The sequence below is a fragment of the Phacochoerus africanus genome, chromosome 6 (genome assembly GCF_016906955.1).
Source record: "Phacochoerus africanus isolate WHEZ1 chromosome 6, ROS_Pafr_v1, whole genome shotgun sequence".
In the NCBI taxonomy this organism is placed as follows: domain Eukaryota; kingdom Metazoa; phylum Chordata; class Mammalia; order Artiodactyla; family Suidae; genus Phacochoerus; species Phacochoerus africanus.
Window position 1 is genome coordinate 94,955,516 of NC_062549.1, and position 18,078 is coordinate 94,973,593.

Consider the following 18,078-nt stretch of genomic DNA (forward strand, 5'->3'; position numbering starts at 1 on the left):
TACTTGAGGCTCAGAGAAGTTGAGTGAGCGAGTTACAAAGTCACCCAGACCCTGCTGCTCCCTCCACACAGAGCTGCCTTCTTAGGGGAGCTGAAGCACAGGACTAGGTGTTCATTTGACCCTTTGGCCCCAGAATCCCCTCCCCTCCCCGCACCCTCTGACCTGCAGGGTTTATTTAACCAGTGTACAGAAGGCTGATGATGGCCCCCTGGAAATCACACACACTCAGTTATTTTTATCTCCAGTTTATTTTTTTTTTAGACTAAGAGCAGAGTATGAAAGTCACAGCCAAAGCACTTGAAAAAGGCCCAGGAGGATGGGTGGGGACCACAGAGGATGGGCAGGGCAAGGGCCTGGGAACTGGGTCCCGGCTCAGGGCTAGAGGGGAAGGGGCGTTGTTGTCTCACGGTCTCCAAAAGTGTCTGTGCGTTGCATAGGTTCTGTCTTCACAGAAGACAAAAGAGGGGCCAGGGGGTCCCCCAGGTGGGGGGGGGCCTAGCCTGGTGGGGAAGGGGTCTAAAGCTGGAAGGGGAAGTCGAGGAAGGTCAGGGGGTTGAGGAGGGGGAGGGACTCTGTCCGTCTGTACATTATATATAGAGTTATAGAGTCTGTACATGCCTGCCTGGCACCCCAATGCCCACCCCTTGTCACCCTTGTCCACTACCGGCCCCCCCAGGGGTGTCTACTTGTAAACTTGGATTCAATCCAAACCGCAATCCTGGGAGTGGGAGTGGGGGGAGGAGGACGTGCTTATTGCTGTAAACAGGGGAAGGGGGCAGTGGGTGATGCCACCCCCTTGCCCATCTAGTCCCCTCCCCGTGTTCTGCCCCTGGAGGAGAGTGATGGGGGTGTCTTGCACACTTCAATTTGCTCTCTCTGGGGCACAATGACCTCTCTGGGGGGACAAAGGTGGAGGGCACCAGGGGTCAGAAAAAGGTACCAGGGGGCAGTGTCCTGAGCACTGCCCTTTATGGCCCCCTAGTTTGGTACCAAACATTACCAGAGCCACAAAACCACCAGGGACCCGTGGCTGTCCCTGCACCTGGTCTACTATAGTGCCCTGCGTTTGGGGGGGAGGGGGCAGAAGAGGCGGGCACAGATGTAAGGTGCAGACCCCAGTTCCAGCCATCGGAGGAGGGGGTCTAAGCCCCACGGCTAGGCTTCCCTTGGAGGGGCCAAAGGCTCCCATGCTCAGTCCCAGCCCGGCCCCATCTCTCCCCGCCAAGGGAGGGAGCAGAGCTAGGAGGCCAAGAGTGTCATAAGGAAGAAGGCGATGCCCACCGCCAGGGGCAGGTGTTCCCGCTTGGGGCTGGTCCCGCTGATGCTCTTCTCAAGCTTGGGCACCTGGGGGTTCTCTCCCTCAAAGTCTTCTGTGGATAGATAAATAGACAGACTGGTGAGAGACGGGCTGCGTGCTGGGGCGGGGGCACGAGGCAGCGGCAGCAGCAGTGGAGCGGGGAACGTGACCACCCACAGGGGTCAGAGGGATCTGTGCCCCGCGGGGAAAGACATGCAAGGTGAGCAGGCACCGGGGAGGGGGCTGCGGTTCCAGCAGTGGCCACCAGAGGGCGCTGCGCAGACTCACCCAGCACGTTGATCTTCACATTGGGGCCCATGGTGAACTGGGGGAGAGTGGGGACCGGCTTCTCCCCGGAGTGCGATGCTGCGGGGTGGGGTGCGGGTGGGGAGAGAGGAGGGGAGAGTCAGGGCCAGAATCCCCTCCCCCTGCTACAGCTGGGGAGCGAGTCCCCCTCGCCTGTGCCCTCCATGTCCCCCCACCCCAGGAAGCCAGGGGAGCCCCAAAGCAGGGGAGCTGAGGATGGGTTCGTAGCTGGCAGCTGATGATACTCACTGGAGGCGCAGCAGACGAACACCTTCATCCTCAGACACTTCCAGTGCAGGTTATGGGTGGGCGTGGCTGGGGAGGAGACTGGGCCTGAGTCGCTTTCTCCGGATTTACACCCGTGCCTTCCTCGCTCAGAAACTCCTCCCACTCTTTCCAAACTCCCTCTTGAGCAGTGGCCTTCAGCATCTCCTTTACCCTTTGGGCATTGGGCTTGGTGGCTCCACTGTCAGCCCTAGAAGCCCTTTGGGTCCCACTCCTCAAGAAACGATGACCCCTGAGGTGCCGCCCCCGGAATATCCCTCACGGAAACAGTGACTGCGTTCCAAACATCGGACTGTCACCCCGTTTCTTAGCCTCACGACTCTGAGCTCGAACCCCGAGGTCCCTAGCCCTCACGCCTCATCCCGGGCATCACTCACTCCCTGCGACCAAGACCTAGTGCCTGCAGCGTGGGCCCGCCCTCCGGCCCTCGGCCGTCGATCAGACACTCTTAGACCCCGCCCCGGCCCGCCGCCCGGCGGTCACTCACAGATGTAGTAGTACTCGTGGCCGGCGTGGAACTCGTAGCCCAGCGAGAAGGCGCTGTAGCGCTGGAACTTCTCCGAGAACTTGATGGGGCTATGAGGGGCATGCGGTCGGTTGCACTCCCAGCGCTTGAAGCCTTGGCTGGCGTTGCAGGTGCGGTAGCCCGCCCGGCTCACCATATACAGCACGTACTGCTCCGCCCCGCCTCCAGGCCCTGGCCCCGCCCCGGGGCCCACCCCTGAGCTGTTGTAGTGAGGGCAGTAAATATCCAGATAATCGTTCACATTCACCTGCACCGTGTAGCCCTCTCGCCGCAGGCTGTGGGGAAAGGAAGCGGGTCAGAGAGAAGAAGCCCAAAGCCAACCGGCTTTCCACCTCACCGCTCCGCAGACCTTCCCTGGGGTCCTCCGAGCCTCCCGGCTTTTCTTCCGAGCGGCCTCTTGTCTCAGTCCCTATCTCCATCCCCGGGGCCCTAGTGCCGCCAGTCCCCGCACTATCTTTCCAGGCCCGCTCCTTGTTCTGCTCTTCTCCCAGTGGCCACTAGAGGGGAGCAAAGGCGCATGGAAGCCCAGCCGGCCTCCAAAGGAAAAGAGGCAGGGGGGGAGATGGGTGGAGGGAAGAAGGGAACGTATGCTTTGGTTACCACAGAAACGGCGCAGGCCCCTGCGACTCCCAGACCCAGGCCCGGATTTCCTCCGTCCATCCCCCATAATTCACTAGTGGGGAGGAGGGATAGAAGGAATGGAAGGGAAGTGTGAAAGTGAGAGGAATCCCTTGGAGGGATGCACACCCTCCATCGCCTCTCCCAGCATGCTTTCCCGCTCCTGACAGTCCACCCCCAAGGCCAGTCCGACAGGACCTGCCCTCACACATGCATGCATCGAGGCTTCATGCATATACATGCATAAGTTCTATGGCACATGCACAAATATGTCCACCGCCCACTCACAGGCGGCATAGGCAGAAAAGCTAGGTGGTATGTGTGCTGGACCCACATGCCAGCATTGATTGACCCCAGCAGCCTCAAGCCCTCTCCCTGCTCTCCCCATACATACACACACACACACACACACACACACACACACACACACACACACACTGGCACTTGCTCTCTATGGTATGTCTGGCCTCTGTATCCTGAGTCCCACTGACCTCCACCCTGAGGCCACAGACAATTAGGTCCCCAATAACGTGACACCACAGATTAGGGAGCTAAGGAACTCCACACCAAAGCTCCATGTGGTGTCATGCCAACCAGTCAAAACTTCTGTCTCTATACACCTCCCTCCTCAACCTGGGCATCAGTGTCCCTTAATGATGATGGGCAGAGTTGTGGGCATCGTGCCCAGACAAGATGGCTGTGCCTCTTCCTCGCCTGATCCTTCTCTGGGCAAAGAAACAGATGCTGGGTCCCCTGTAATCCCCACCTGCCTTGCTAGTTTCCATCAAAGTGCTGGGCTTAATGCTCTCCATGGTGTACTGAGTGGTGTGGGATGGGAGGAACATGTGAACGAAGAAAGAAATTCAGAGAAGTAGGCAGGAGTTTCCCCTCATTTCCTTAGTGTAGGAGTGCACACATCTTGGCAGTGAGAGGGAGAGGTGGACACTGGAAGGCGTGGGGTACTTGGCAAAATGTTAAACCATTGGGGTCTCTCATTCCTGGGAACTCCCTGAGGGGAGAGACTGGCTCCCCATGTCGTGAGGCACCTCCCAGTTCACCCAACAGTAATTAGATCTATTAGGGAAGCGAGCCTAGAGGCCTCTGCATGGGTGGGGCCTTGAGGGTCCTTCCCCACCTTAGCCTACTCCCTTGGCCTTGCTTGTGCCCCCCTCCTCCCCAAATACTCTCTTCCAAGCTTAGCAGTAAGGCAGAGAGGTAAGAGATGGTGTTTGAGCACCTCAGTAAGAATGGGCACAGCCTCTTGAGTCATCAGGAATGCCACCAGCCCCACTCAGTTCCCATGGGAGTGATGGGTCACTCTGACTCCTCCCTGGCCCTGGCACTCAGGTGGGCAGGAGTCCTGGCCTGGGGCACTGGGAGCAGGAAAACGGGTTAGACCAGGCCTGGCTCCCAGCCGCCACCCCAGCTTTGCCTCTCTCTCTCCCTGAGCCCCAAGTCTACTGCTCCTCCTCCACAGGCTTTGAGGAGGGGACTCCCCGTGGTAAGGTGCCAGGCTTGGAGCAGCCACACAGCCACACTGGGGCCTCTGTCCTTGAGCTTCATCCAGGTTTCCAGCCCTACGGTGAAGGACATCTCCCTAGGGCACTGCCCAGTTCCCCCACAACACACCCTGCTCCAGCAGGGAGGAAGCCAAAGCCAGAGCCATTCCTGCAGGCATCCCCGTTTCCTCAACGCGGAGGGGACTAGCTTCACAGAAAGATTGCTGGGTGACCACAGTGAGGAGGAGCCACCTCTTACCTATCCCTGGCTAGGTGGTGGGAACAGCCCCTGAAATGCCTCCCCAAGCCGCGCATGTAGGAGAAACAACTGCTTGTGGAACTGACTGTGCCCAGTTGGTATCTGGTGGACAGGGGGCAGAAGGGTCGGGTGCCAGGAATCACCAGCCACAATTCCTGGGAGACCCGAGGTGTCTGCTTGGCTTGGGCACTTTAATTGAATCTGTCATCCTCCCAGCCTTGGCAGTGAAGAGGGAGGTGCCTCTAGGCCCGGGCTTAGCTCCCCTGCTAACCCCGCCTTCCCGGCCGCACCTCCCTAACCTAGAGCCGCACCTCCAGCTCCCGCCCTGCCGGAAGGGGAGGGCCGGCTGGGATCTGGGGACGGGGTCGTGCCTGCCCTTCAAAGAGTTCTCTATTCTTCCTGCATCCCTTCACTAGCCTCCCACCTCTCCCGCAGAAAGGCGAGTGTCAACACACCCACCTGGAGGGGATGCCCCCTCACCCCTTTATTTCGTCTTTCCTGGCTCTCGACGCCCCCGTTGCGCATTCGGACCCCTCTCTTTCACTCCTTCAGTGCCCCACCTGTTCCAGCCTGGTGGGGTAGGCGGCAGGGGGAGCGGGGAAGGAGCAAACCTCTCCCCTCGGGGCCATTAGGGCCAGGTAAACAGGGAGCCTAACAAGACCAGGGAGTAGGGAAAGGATCCCATGAGCTCCTGAACTTGTTAAATCCCTGCCCCCACCCCTAGACACCAGGATGCAGAGCTAAGGAAGTGGAGGAAGGATCAAGATATTGGACCCGAGTTCTCCTCGCTTCTAGCGCGCCCCCGAGGCCGCGCGCCGCTCGCTCCAGCAGGCGAGGCCGGACCACGTGTGCGCGGCGTGGGGTCCGCGCACCCAGGCTGGGGTGGGTGCGTGGCGGGAGCGCTCTTGGGGCGGCGCGTGCACGTCGACACCCCCGCACCCCTCCGGTGCCCTGGGCCTCTGCGCGCTGCTAGACTGAGTCTTGCCAGCCTGGGACTGGGCCTCGGGCTTCTGTGGCCGGCGTCGGGTGGGAGAAAATCAGCGCGCCCCACATCCCCGCCCCTCCTCCCTGCGACAGCGGCGGCGGCGAAGGTTTATTGATCTGCAGCGGCGGAGAAGCGCGAGAGACCCGCCGAAAGCGAGACACAGAAATGGAGTGAGAGGAAGACGCACATCGAGTGGGGAGATGAACGGAGACCGGATTCACTGAGAGGGGAAACGGAGTGAGACACAACGACAGAGAGGGATGCAGAAAGAGAGAGAGAGAGAGGGAGAGAGATGAGCCTGAGAAGAGAAAGAGACTTGGAGAAAGGGAGCGATAGAGGCGAGACTGATAGACGCAAAGGAGAACGCCGGGGACAGGGAAGGGGTTCAGGGAGACTCGTTGACACAGAGAAAAGAGAGAGAGAAAAGACCGTAGTAGACCCTCAATAAATATTTGTTGAATGAATGTGTGAATGAAAGAGAGATAAGCAACGGAAACATTTCAGAGATAAAGAGACAGGTAGGGAGACAGCTAGAGAAAGATGTTCCTGAGGCTTCTTGAGATAGGGGTGAATACCAACACCCTTGCTCACTTCTGCAAAGAAATGAAGCACAGGCCTGGGCGCATATATTTGGCCATCGGCCGGTCCGGCCCCTATTCAATTCCAGACTTAGGGGACCCTGCGACCTCATACTCTCATGCTTTCCTCCCGTATAGTTCCTCCATCTCTAGTTTCTGGGCCAGGTTGGGAACACAGCTCGCCTATTCCGGAGGACCAAACGGAGGGGCTGAGTTGGGGATAGGGGGCGAGAGCACAGCCGCTGTGCAGGGCACTGCCCCCAGGTCTGTCAAAGAGGCCACTGCACGTGTCCCACCAGCACCCTCCCACGTGACCCTAAAAGGCGGGGTCTCAAGACCCTCTCCACGTGACCCCCAAGGGGCAGAGACCCTCGGCACGTGATGGGGGGGTGGGAGCCAGGAGCCCAGCTCACGTGACGGGGGGGAGGGGGCACGGGAGCCTGTGGCTCGGCCCGGCCCCGCCCCCAGCTCCCTGGCCCTCTCCACTCCCGGCTCCGGAGCACGTCGCTCTCACGATTTATGGGGCCGCGGCTGCCGCAGTGAGGGAGCCGGGGAGCCCGGGCGCAGCGGCAACAAAGGCGGAGGAAGCGAGGCGGGGGCGGCGGCGGCCTCCGGGCCGGGTGCGCACCCCCTCCCATCTCTGCCGGTCCAGACCTGCGGGAGAGCGGGGAAGACAGAAAGGAGGCTCTCGGAACCCGGGCTCCCCCACCCCCTCCCAGGGCTTTCACCTGCGCCCAGGTGTATGCGGGGGAGGGGAACCTGATCAACATTCCCCCTTCCCCCCCACCCCTGCCATTCCTGCATCCCCCAGGCTCCGGCTTCTCCTAGGAATGTGGGGGTGCCCTGACGTTGGGGAACCCGGGGCCCCTCACCTGTGTGCTCTCCACTCCCTGCCAGACTCTAGCGGGGCGGGGGGCGGACGTGTGAGTCTGGGGGAGGGGGACGAGCTAGATAGAGCAGAGGAATCAGCCCCCAGCGCCCCCCAGAGTTCTCCGAGTCCCGCTCCGGGGGGGGAGGGGCCGTATCCCCACCCCCGAGGTTTCCATGGGAAGCGAGGGGGGCGTCGTTGGCTCATCCCCACCCCCAGTCTGACACTCCGGGCGCGAGGAGGGAGAGAGGGGGAGGCGCAGAGCCCCAAACAACAAAGAGCAGAGCGGGCGAGCGGCGGCCCCTCCCCCGGGAGGTTGGGGGTCGCGGCCGCCCGGCCCTCCCGGTCCCCTCCCGTGAGGCCTCACTGTTTGCTCCCGAGTCGCCCCTCGGAGTGAGGAGCCAGAGGCAGTGGCGCTGCTGCTGCCTGGGCAGATGTGACAGTGACCCCCATGTCCCCAGGGATCCCCCCCGAACACACAGACACTCGGAGGCGGCCAGGGTGATACACACGGCGCCTCGGCGGGGAGGAGAAGACAAGGGCAGCAAGGACTGAGCAGAATGAGGACCTGACCCCGCAGCCAGCACCCAGCCGCCGCGCCACACACCCCGGGAAACCACACGGCCGCCCTGACACCCGCCCAGACCGCGGCGGCGCCGACAGCCACCCCAGCCCAGACACGGCCGGCCACGCGGACAGCGACCGCAGCCCCCTCCCCGACCCGTCGCCCGCTCCCACCCCTAGACGATCGCCGACGCAGACACACAAATCACACACTCAGACATACACGCACACTGACAGCCGCGCACGCCCGCTCACACTTGGAGCCACACGCCGTCCCCAGCTCGGGCGTGTATGTGCGTGTGTGACACGCCAACATCTCTTTGCCTCCCTTCCTTTTGCCGGTACCCCACGTTCCTATCCTAACCAAACAGCACCTCCAGAGCCCCCCAACTTGGCGACCCAGCTCCAGCTCACCCCAGCCAGGCTTATCCATACAATAAGGGTAACCCATTCACCTTCGTTCCGAAGTGGTGCTTCGTCGGACTCCTTGCCTCAGCTCTGGACCCCACTTTTAAAAGCAAGAGTCCTAGAACCCCTCGAAACCCTCACGGCTGAAAACAGGTCATCTCTGGGGCCCCCAAGTGCGGCGGCCTATCCCCAGCACACTGGTTCTCCCAAACACCAGCCCAGCTGAAGGGGGTTAAGATGGGGGGACTCTCGGGTGGGGGTAAGCTATTCGGGTGTGGAGAGAAGCCAAGGTGGGGCGGGGTGTCCCTGAGCAGCCTCCTCCGCACGGCCCAAGCCCTGGTTACCATACCTTAACAGCCTCTTTCAGACACCCCCCGAGTTTCATAGGCGCCCACAGAGTGTGTCCCCCTCTCCTTCGCCTCCTAGCCCGCAGCTGTAGTCCCCCAGGACTCCCACCCCAGCTTCCCCCAGGACTTCCTGGGCCTCCCCTTCTCACTGACGCGGGACGCACGGGCTCCCTGGGCCCCCGACTCACTGCTGGTTGGAGCTGTTCCAGTACACCGCATGCCGGTTCCCCAGCGCCCCCCCGGGCCCCTGGGCCAGCAGCGGCAGCAGCGGCACGGGCACGAGCAGCAGCAGCAGCAGCAGCGGAGCCGCCGCCATCCCCGGAGCCGCCGCCGCCGCCGCCCCCCGACTGAGCCCCGCGCTCCCGGCTTCTTGCTTCCCAGCTCCCTGCAGCCGCCGCCGCCGCCGCCGCCGCCGCCGCCGGCCCCCGAGCCTTAGGCCACGCCCCCAACCCTTCCCTCCGCCTTCCCGGGCGCGCCCCCGAAGCCCCGCCCCTGGCGCGCTCCCGCCAGGCCCCGCCCCGCTCGGGCCCGGAGCGCGCGCGTGGGAGGTGAGGCTAGTGCTGCCCCCTCAGGAACGACTGGAGCGCCTCGGCTCTCTTTCTTAGGTGTAATTTGCTTCTGCTGGTCCTGGGTCTTTTGCTCCCCATTCTGGAGTTCCCAGGCGAAGGATTAGGGAGGCCAAAACAGGGATCTCCATCTCTCCTCGGGAACATTCATTTCTGGGATGGGGTGAAGGAAAATTGAAAAGAAGCGGGGGGTCTATCACCCCTTAACAAGAACTAGAACCCCCTCTTTTCTGAACAACGGGTCCTCTACTCTCTCCATGCCCCTCTTCCCAGGTGCATGAGGAGTCAGGTGGGTTCTAGAGGGTGGCAGAGAAGCCCCCTGCTGCCACCAAGGACCAGACAGCTGTTGACCTGAAGCCCCAGCTTCTTTTTCTCCGAGGTAGTGTAGAGGAGCCCAGCCCTCTAGAATGTCGATACTGGGGGCTGGAAGGGCCCTTGGCAGTCTAGGGCCCAAGGCAGAGGAGGGACCAAGGAGAGAGTCAGCCAGAGTGAAACAGGCTTTCATGGGACACCTACAAAGGATTCTTCACCCATACTCAACCAGGGCCCCCTCCCAGCGCAGCCAACAGTGTCCCCAGGCGTTCTCACTCCTCTCACAGACGCTGACCAGAGAGCAGAGGGCAGAGCGCCCTGTGTTCCAGCTCTCACCATAGTCATTGTCCTCACAGTGACGTCCAAGCACAGACATTACACACACACATTCAGGAGAAAAGGCACAGACACCAGAGGCAGAGAATGTAGAAACACAGGCATTTTGGAGTCCCCTGGAGGTGCAGCGGGGTAAGGATCTGGCGTCATCACTAAAGTGGCACAGGTTCGATCCCCGGCCATGAGGGTGCAGCCGAAAAACAAAAGCTAAAAGAAAAAGAAGAAAGAAAGAAAGAAGAGAAAGAAAGGAAGAAAAAAGAAGCACACAGGCGTTTGACACAGACATACAGACACACAGATAACCCGGTGCTGTCAGATGACTGGAGATCTGTAGAAACACAAGGATGAGGCACACAGAGACATAGGCGCACACACCCAGACACATGCACACACAGTGACTCACACACAAGCCCATGCACACCCTCTTACACACACGGGACTGTGTGCTCCCCCTTCTTTTCCTATGAAGTAGAAATTGAGGGAAAGGGTCTAGAATTCAGACCCGGGAGGCGTCCACACTTCATCCCCCTTTTTGGAGAGGCTCAGACCAAGAGCTACCAGGCAGACCGGATCTTGGACCAGACTCTCAGAACCCAATCCAACCACCGGTGCCCAGGGTGACAGGCATGATGCTCCCTTGTTCACACTGCAGGAGAGAGGACACACGGGCACCCTTTGTCTGCTCGTTGTTGGCAGGACAGCGGTCCTGACCAACAGTTGGTCTCAGGTGCTGGGTTTGGGGGAGGGGCAGTGCCGTCCAGAATAGGCCCCGTGCCTAGCTGCTGCCAGGCAAGAGCAGGCTCTGCCCTCCCTGGGCTTCTCTCCACCCCAGGAGATCTCCGTTCCCTTCTCAGGAGCCAGAAAATAAATTAGGCCCCTTGGGGTGGGAATGGGGGACATTGCAAACAGCTCTCCCTCCCCTCAGACTCTCCCAGGGAGATTTGTTTCGCCCAAATGATGCTGACCTGCCTACTCCAGATGCTGCAGATCCCAGCCTCCTCCCCGCCTACCCACATCTCTGCTCTGTAAAGGGAGGCTTCTCTCTGTAGGGCCCATCGCTGGCAGAGAGGCTGTCCATATTCACAGGAAGTGGGAGCCTACTGGTTTGATCTAGGACTTTAAATCCCATTTTAGAAACCCTGTTTATAGAATCTGGGTCCCACTTAAGGATTTGGGCCCTTTTCTGTAGGGCCCTGATACTCCTCTTTTTTTTTTTTTTTTTTTCCGCTGTTTAGGGCCACACTTGCAGCATATGGAGGTTCCCAGGCTAGCGGTCCAATCGGAGCTGTAGCTGCCAGCATCCACCACAGCCATGCAGGATCTGAGCTGCGTCTGTGACCTACACCACAGCTCACAGCAATGTTGGATCCTTAACCCCCTGAGCGAGGCCAGGGATCAAACCCGCACCTTTATGGTTCCTGGTTCCTAGTCGGATTCTTTTCCGCTGTGCCACGACGGGAACTCCGATATTCCTCTTTTGAATCTAGCCCTCCCATTTGCTCCCCATAGTAATAGCTGAGCCCTTCTGTCTAGAATCTGGAGCCCTCTCTCCAGGACTTAAGCAGCTCTCTGGGGTCTAAGCCTCTGGTTTTCAAGTTCCGAGGCAGCTCTCTGTAGGGCCGAGGCTTCTGTCCATGGGCTCGGGTGTTCTATCTGGGCCTCTATCCAAATCAGCTGCTGGCTGATTTGGGCTTTTGTGGGAATTAGAAAAACCAGCCCTCTCTGCAGACCCAGTCCCTAGGGTGCATCTCTTGGCAAGTGATGCCTTTGCAAAAAAAAAACAAAGGTGCTGCTTCCTTCAGTGAGAGGTGGCCCTTGGGTGTCCCCGTCTAGTGAGGGAGCTGGGGCTGATAGCCTGTCCTACTCTCTGGGTGGCTCCTTTGTGCCATGTACAAATAGCAACATGCCAACCAGATGTGGTAATTCTGATTAAAGGACATGTATTTCCAGCTATGTGCTTAGGCCTGTCAACAGGCCTCTATTCATGAGGTCTGGGCTTCTCTAGGGATTGGGTCTCTGTGTGTAAGATCTGGGCCACTGTCCACATGTTGGGACCTGATCTGAACTCTAGGCCTTTTTCTGTGGCATCTGGGTTGTGAAAGGACCTCCATCAATGAGGTCTAGGCCTCTGTTTATAACTGTAACTCACATCTTTCCACCATAAGATGTATATTTTGCATTTGTAATATAGTACACACGCATGCACGCACGAATGCACACACATTCAAATAACTGAGTTCCCATCGTGGCTCTGTGGTTAACGAACAGTGAGGATGTGGGTTCAATCCCTGGCTTCGCTCAGTGGGCTAAGGAGCTGGCGTTGCTGTGGCTGTGGTGCAGGCAGACAGCTGCAGCTCCAGTTGGACCCCTAGCCTAGGAACCTCCATATGCTGTGGGTGTGGCCCTAAAAAGACAAAAAAAAAAGTAACTGAAATAATGTTTCATTAAGCAATACTTACCCTTATTATAGAGGATGCACACTGGTATTTTTCCTCTGTTTCATTATTATTATTATTATTTTTATGGCCATGCCCATGGCATCTGGAAGTTCCCAGGCTAGGAGTCGAATTGGAGCTGCAGCTGCCGGCCTATGCCACAGCCACAGCCACAGCCACGCCAGATCCAAGCCGTGTCTGCAACCCACACCACAGCTCACCAACAATGCTGGAAATTTAACCCACTGAGGGAGGCCAGGGTTAGAATCTGCATCCCCATGGATACTAGTCAGGTTTGTTACCGCTGAGCCACAATAGGAACTCCTCCTCTGTTCTATTCTTTTCTTTTCTTTTGTTTAATTTTATTTTATGGTTTTAATTTTTTCCATTAGAGTTGGTTTACTTGTTGTCGATTCCTGCTCTACAGCAAAGTGACCCAGTCATACATATAGAAATACATTCTTTTTCTCACTTTATTCTCCATTATGTTTCATCACAAGTATAGTTCCCTGTGCTATAGGGAGTTCTGGTCTTAAATTTTGTTTTTCTTTTTACAGCTGTACCGGTGACATATGGAAATTCCCAGGCTAGGGGTTGAACTGGGAGCTGCGGATGCCGGCCTACACCACAGCCATGGCAACACTGGATCTGAGCTGCATCTGTGACCTACACCACAGCTTGTAGCAATACTATTCACTCAATTCACTGAGCAAGGCCATGGATCAAACCCGCATCCTCACGGAAAGTATGTCAGGTTCTTAACCCTCTGAGCCACCACAGGAACTCCTATTCTTAAACATAAAATTTTTAAGACCCAGAAAGTTGATTCCCTGCTTTCATTATCCCTAGTGGGTCACGGTCTTTCGTTTGAAACTAAGAGCTCTCACCAGCACCTCTCTATAGGGTGAGGGACTCTGTGGAGGCTGGAGTTCTCTCCAGGGGCGGCTCTTTTCTCTCTCTAGGGGCCCTTAGAGAGAGGATCAGCCCCTTTCTCCTCTCCTGCAGGCTCTGCCTACATGTCCCTCTGACCCTCAGGCTTGCCAGTACACTGCTGGCTGCCGTGTTCTCTCCAGGGGTACTGAGCGCAGGCCCCTGGGGTTCTCTGAACAAGTGCTTCGCTCCACCTCCTCCTTCCCCTGGGGTCCAGGAAGCAGGGAGCAGAACAGATCAGGGGCTGAGGGAGTACTCAGTCTATGTGGCCCAAAGCAGCTCCCGGGACATCCTGGTGGCAACCACAGAGCCAAGCTGCGTTCAATAAATCATGGAGGCTAGGGCCTGGGGGAGGGGGAGGCCAGGAGGGAAGAGGGGCCAGGGATAAATAATTCATTAAACAAATAAACAAGGAGCCTGTGAGAGGGAGGATCCGGCACACGTGTGAGCGGGAGAGGCAGCTGCCAGCACCAGACATGAAATATTCACAGGTTCCGCACCTTGCCCAGGGCCCGTGTGTGTGTCCCAGCAGAGGCACAGGAAACCAGGGTGCCAACAAGGAGGGCAGTGCACATGTCGTCTGACTGCCAAGTGTGATGTGTGTGTCAGCACGGCGGCATGGTGCTCTAATGTCCCTCGGTTAACGTGGAAGCATACACGTGACTGACAACAGTGCACTGATGTGGGGTCCAGGACACAGGATATTGGGATGCAGGGCTTGGTGGGTGGGCTTGGGGTGTAATAACGTCTGATTCTAGTCATGCCCTGATCCCTTGAATGAGTCTAGAAAGCTGAGAAGCCTGAAGTGAAGAGGCGCCCCTGTGGGGTGTTACACCAGAGATGTGTATGTCCGCATTCTCTGAATATGCGTCAAGAAAAGCTAAGAGGGGGAGTTCCTACTGTGGCTCACTGGTAGTGAACCTGACTAGTGTCCATGAGAACTTGGGTTTGATCCCTGGCCCTGCTCAGTGGGTTAAAAATCCAGTGTTGCCCTGAGCTGCGGTGTAGGTGGCAGACTCGGCTCCAGTCTGGCACTGCTGAGCCGTGGCAATCCCCTAGCCTGGGAACCTCCAGATGCTGTGGGTGCAACCCTAAGAAGCCAAAAAAAAAAAAAAATTAAAAAAGGAAAAGAAAAAAAAGAAAAACTAAGAGGGAGGCAGTAAGGCTTAGCAGGTAATAGGATGGGCTTGGATTCAAATTCCATTCCTACCATTCACTGGCTGTGCTAGTCACTTCACTTCTCTGAGAAGGCGTCCCCTCCCTCACAGAGCTGGTTGTTATGAGGATTAAGATCCATATCTGGGAAGCACTTAGCACAGAATTTAGGATCCGCAAGGTGCCTGATTGATGGAGACCTCATCCTCATTATTTCCTGAGGTCTGCCCACCTAGACTAGCTCTTTTCCATTTATTTCCCCCTCCATCTCCCAGCTTCTCTAATAGCTATCATCGTGGGAGAGGGGATCTTGGGCTTGGGAGTAGGGACAGGATAGGGAAAGATTAGATGGAGGGAGGGGGAGGGGAAGTTCCAGCCCCAAAGAAGTTCAATCCTTGGCAGTGTGAAAGGAGGGATCCTTGACCTTCTCCTCAGACCCCAGAACCATCCCTGAAATCCACACTCTCTTCTCTTTCTTGCCATTGGCTTTTTTTTTTTTTTTTTTTTTAGGGCTGCACCCGCAGCAAATGGAGGTTCGCAGGCTAGGGGTTGAATCGGAGCTACAGCTGCCGGACTACACCACAGCCACAGCAACGCCAGATGCCAGATCCCAGCCGTGTCTGCAACCTACACCACAGCTCATGGAAATGCCAGATCCTTAACCCACTGAGTGAGGCCAGGGATTGAACCCACAATCTTTTTTTTTTTTTTTTTGTCTTTTTGCCATTTCTTGAGCCACTCCCGTGGCATATGGAGGTCCCCAGGCTAGGGGTCTAATAGGAGCTGTAGCTGGCAGCCTACACCAGAGCGACAGCAACGCGGGATCCGAGCCGCATCTGTGACCTACACCACAGCTCACAGCAACGCCGGATCATTAACCTGTTGAGCAAGGGCAGGGATCGAACCCGCAACCTCATGGTTCCTAGTCGGATTCGTTAACCACTGCGCCACGACAGGAACTCCCCAAACCCACAATCTTATGGTTCCCTGTTGGATTCATTTCCACTGTGCCATGACAGGAACTCCTCTTTCTTGCCATTGGAATTTAGCCTTCCACCAAGTGGCTGCAAGGGGACAGAAGCAGTTGGGGTAGGAGTCTCTGAGCAGCACATGAGCTCCTTGCCCACCCCTCTCCACGCCAGTCTTCACTGCCAGAGCCCTAGCCCCTCACCTTTGCCAATTGGTTGAATGCTTCCCTGGCAAAAACGGTTATGTCTGGGCAAAGCCCAGAAAAGTGGCACCCTAGAGTGGGTGGGGAGAACCCGGGCTGGAGAGAGCTGCAGGAAGCCAGGGTGGAGTACCCGGGGCCTCCCAGTAAGGCCCCAGCATTCCCTGGCCCGCTTGTGTCCCCTGGAAGGGATCTGCTCCCAGTGGGAGAGAGCCAGCAGACAGGTCTGAGCTGGCCTGCTCCTCCACACACAGAAGCAGAACAGGCTGGGGGAGGGGGACTGAGATCTTGGTGGGGAGTGTTGGCTGTAACCCCCACGTCTCCTGTGAGGAGCTGGGGCAGAGGGGACTACGGCCTGGGAACACCCTACCGAAGCCCAGGGGCCTGGCTCTTGCCTTCCTTAGCTGGCCTGCTGCGACTTTGTGTGTCAAGGGTCTGGGCCCCCAGGTGTGGAGATGGTGCCTGCCCACCTCTTCCCAAAGAGCCAACATCAGTTCTCCGCTTCCCCTCCCCTGGGCTGGGCAGGTTCAGGCTAATCTGCACCAGAGCTTCACAGCAAACATTGATCTGTAATAAAACCACAATGTGTGCTCGGGAAAAGGGATTCCAGACACAGAAAAATCCAGACACACATATACACTCACACACATACGCGCAGATGCAAAACGTGCAGCTCTGGGAGGGCAGACAACAGAAGTCCTGAAAGCACAGCTAAACATGGACCCATACACTGGGTCACATGCACAAGCAGTATTGGTTTTACATGCCCCCTCTGCGCCAAAGAAGTCAACTTTGTCCTTCAAAACCCAAGGCTTTTCCGACAGGCCGTTTTCCCTGTGTTCCCACAGTGCTTTTGGCATAGCTCTTTAACTTTTACGTTTGGCATTTACACTTGGCACTGTAATTATTCATTGGCCAGTTTGTCTTCTCGAGTAATCTGAAGATTCCTTAAGGGAAGGGAGCCTGTCTCAGGCAAGCGCATGTCCTCAGCATCTAGTATGCAGCCTGGTGTTTAGTTGGTAGGAGTAGTTGAGGTGCTTAGTAAATAATTGTTGAGGGAGTACCCGTCATGGCGCAACGGGAAACGAATCCAACTAGTATCCATAAGGATGGGGGTTCGATCCCTGGCCCTGCTCAGTGGGTTGGGGATCTGTCATTGCGTGAGCTGTGGTGTAGGTCAAAGACGTGGCTTGGATCTGACATTACTGTGGCCGTGGCATAGGCCAGCAGCTACAGCTCCGATTTGACCCCCTAGCCTGGGAACTTTCATAGGCCAAGGGTGCACCCACAAAAAAAAAAAAAAAAATTGTTGAACTGATGACCAGAAGAACAAATGCATTCTGACAGTGAGACACCCATGCCTAGAATCTCTCAGAAACACAAGATGCATAACCAATGCATGCTGCTCCTGCCTCTGGCCCCGCCTTATTGTCCCCTGGTTCCCTGACCTTACTGCCTCTCAGCTTCTTCAAAGGCCCTCCTTTCTCCCTCTTTGCTCAGTGTGAGATCATGAATTTGAGTACCACCTGAGGGCTGGCAGGCAAGGTAAGGGTTAATGACACCTCATTAGTGCTTAATTGGAGGAAGGAAGCTGCCCTGGCACCAGACAGGTGGGCAGGCCTGCTCCTAGCTGGAAGTAAGCATCCCTAGTTCCAGCACCCTGCGGGGCATGTGGGTGATTTGGCCCTGGAGACCCTCAACCCAGCCTGAGGCACCTCCCCCCAACACTGGCTTTGCCAATTTAGTCTCTAGGCAGTAAAGACCGGCCCTCCCCATCTGTCACTAAACATCCAGAGGGGGAGGCAGACTTCTTATCCTGTCTCCTTGAGCTAGGCTCAGCCCCCTCCCATCCCAGGAGGCTGGGAGAGGAGGTGGACAACTGAGAGGCAGACTAGAGAGCCACTAAGGGATAGATTTGGGATACAGACAAGAGACGGAGCTGGGGATGTGGAGATGTCTGCCCAATTTGACCTTAAATGAAGAGAATGCAAATGAGATGCAGACGATATGCAAATGAACGGGAGGATCTCAGAATTAACATTCTGGGTGGTGTCAGCTCCACATCCAGGACCCCAATGCTGTTGCTAATACTTCCCTTCTAACCTTCCTGGGTTAAGTGGCACTGGCCATGACTTTGAATGGGAAAAAGGATCCGAAGAAAAAAAAAGCTAGAACTTGATTGGGTTAGGACAGCAAGACCTGGGAAGCAGAACTCCATTCCGCTTCCCCGCCCCCATCCCAAGCACCACTCGGGCTGCCATTGTAACCCAAGCAAAGACGACGCTCTAGGTTACGCTCGGACGCACCGTCGGTTGCTATGGGGACCTCCCTTCCCGTCCAGGCCTGAACCAATGGGCATCACCACTGATGACCTCATGCCCCAGGCCAGGGGGTTCTATTGGTTATTTGAAAGCTAGAGTCTCTTCAACAACTGCGTCACCACCCGGGATCCCCCGACGACCCCAGCTGGCGCGGCCCACTGAAAGAGGAACATGCTGGGAGCTTACAATTTGCTAATGAATGAATAAGGAAAGGAAGGAGGGAATTAATGAAAGGGGAGAAGAAAAAAGGGAGGGGTCACATAAAAAGAGCAAAACTTCAGGTTTTAGCTTCTAGGGAAAGAATTTGCATCCCCA

General features: G+C 57.1%; 1 protein-coding gene across 2 annotated transcripts; it reads right to left on the reverse strand.

Annotated features, from left to right (window-relative positions):
- Window positions 1-229: 229 nt before the first annotated feature.
- Window positions 230-8,979, reverse strand: EFNA3 (ephrin A3). Of its 2 annotated transcripts, XM_047784410.1 has the most exons (5): window positions 8,729-8,979; window positions 2,376-2,689; window positions 1,853-1,918; window positions 1,586-1,663; window positions 230-1,370 (listed from the first exon to the last, which is right to left on the reverse strand). In XM_047784410.1, the coding sequence occupies exons 1-5, from the start codon at window positions 8,854-8,856 to the stop codon at window positions 1,240-1,242; spliced, it is 717 nt and encodes a 238-aa protein (XP_047640366.1). In that variant the 5' UTR covers window positions 8,857-8,979; the 3' UTR covers window positions 230-1,239. The 2 variants fall into 2 exon arrangements, with proteins under 2 accessions (XP_047640366.1, XP_047640367.1); XM_047784411.1 differs by lacking the exon at window positions 1,586-1,663 and having other exon boundaries at window positions 8,729-8,904.
- Window positions 8,980-18,078: the final 9,099 nt, after the last annotated feature.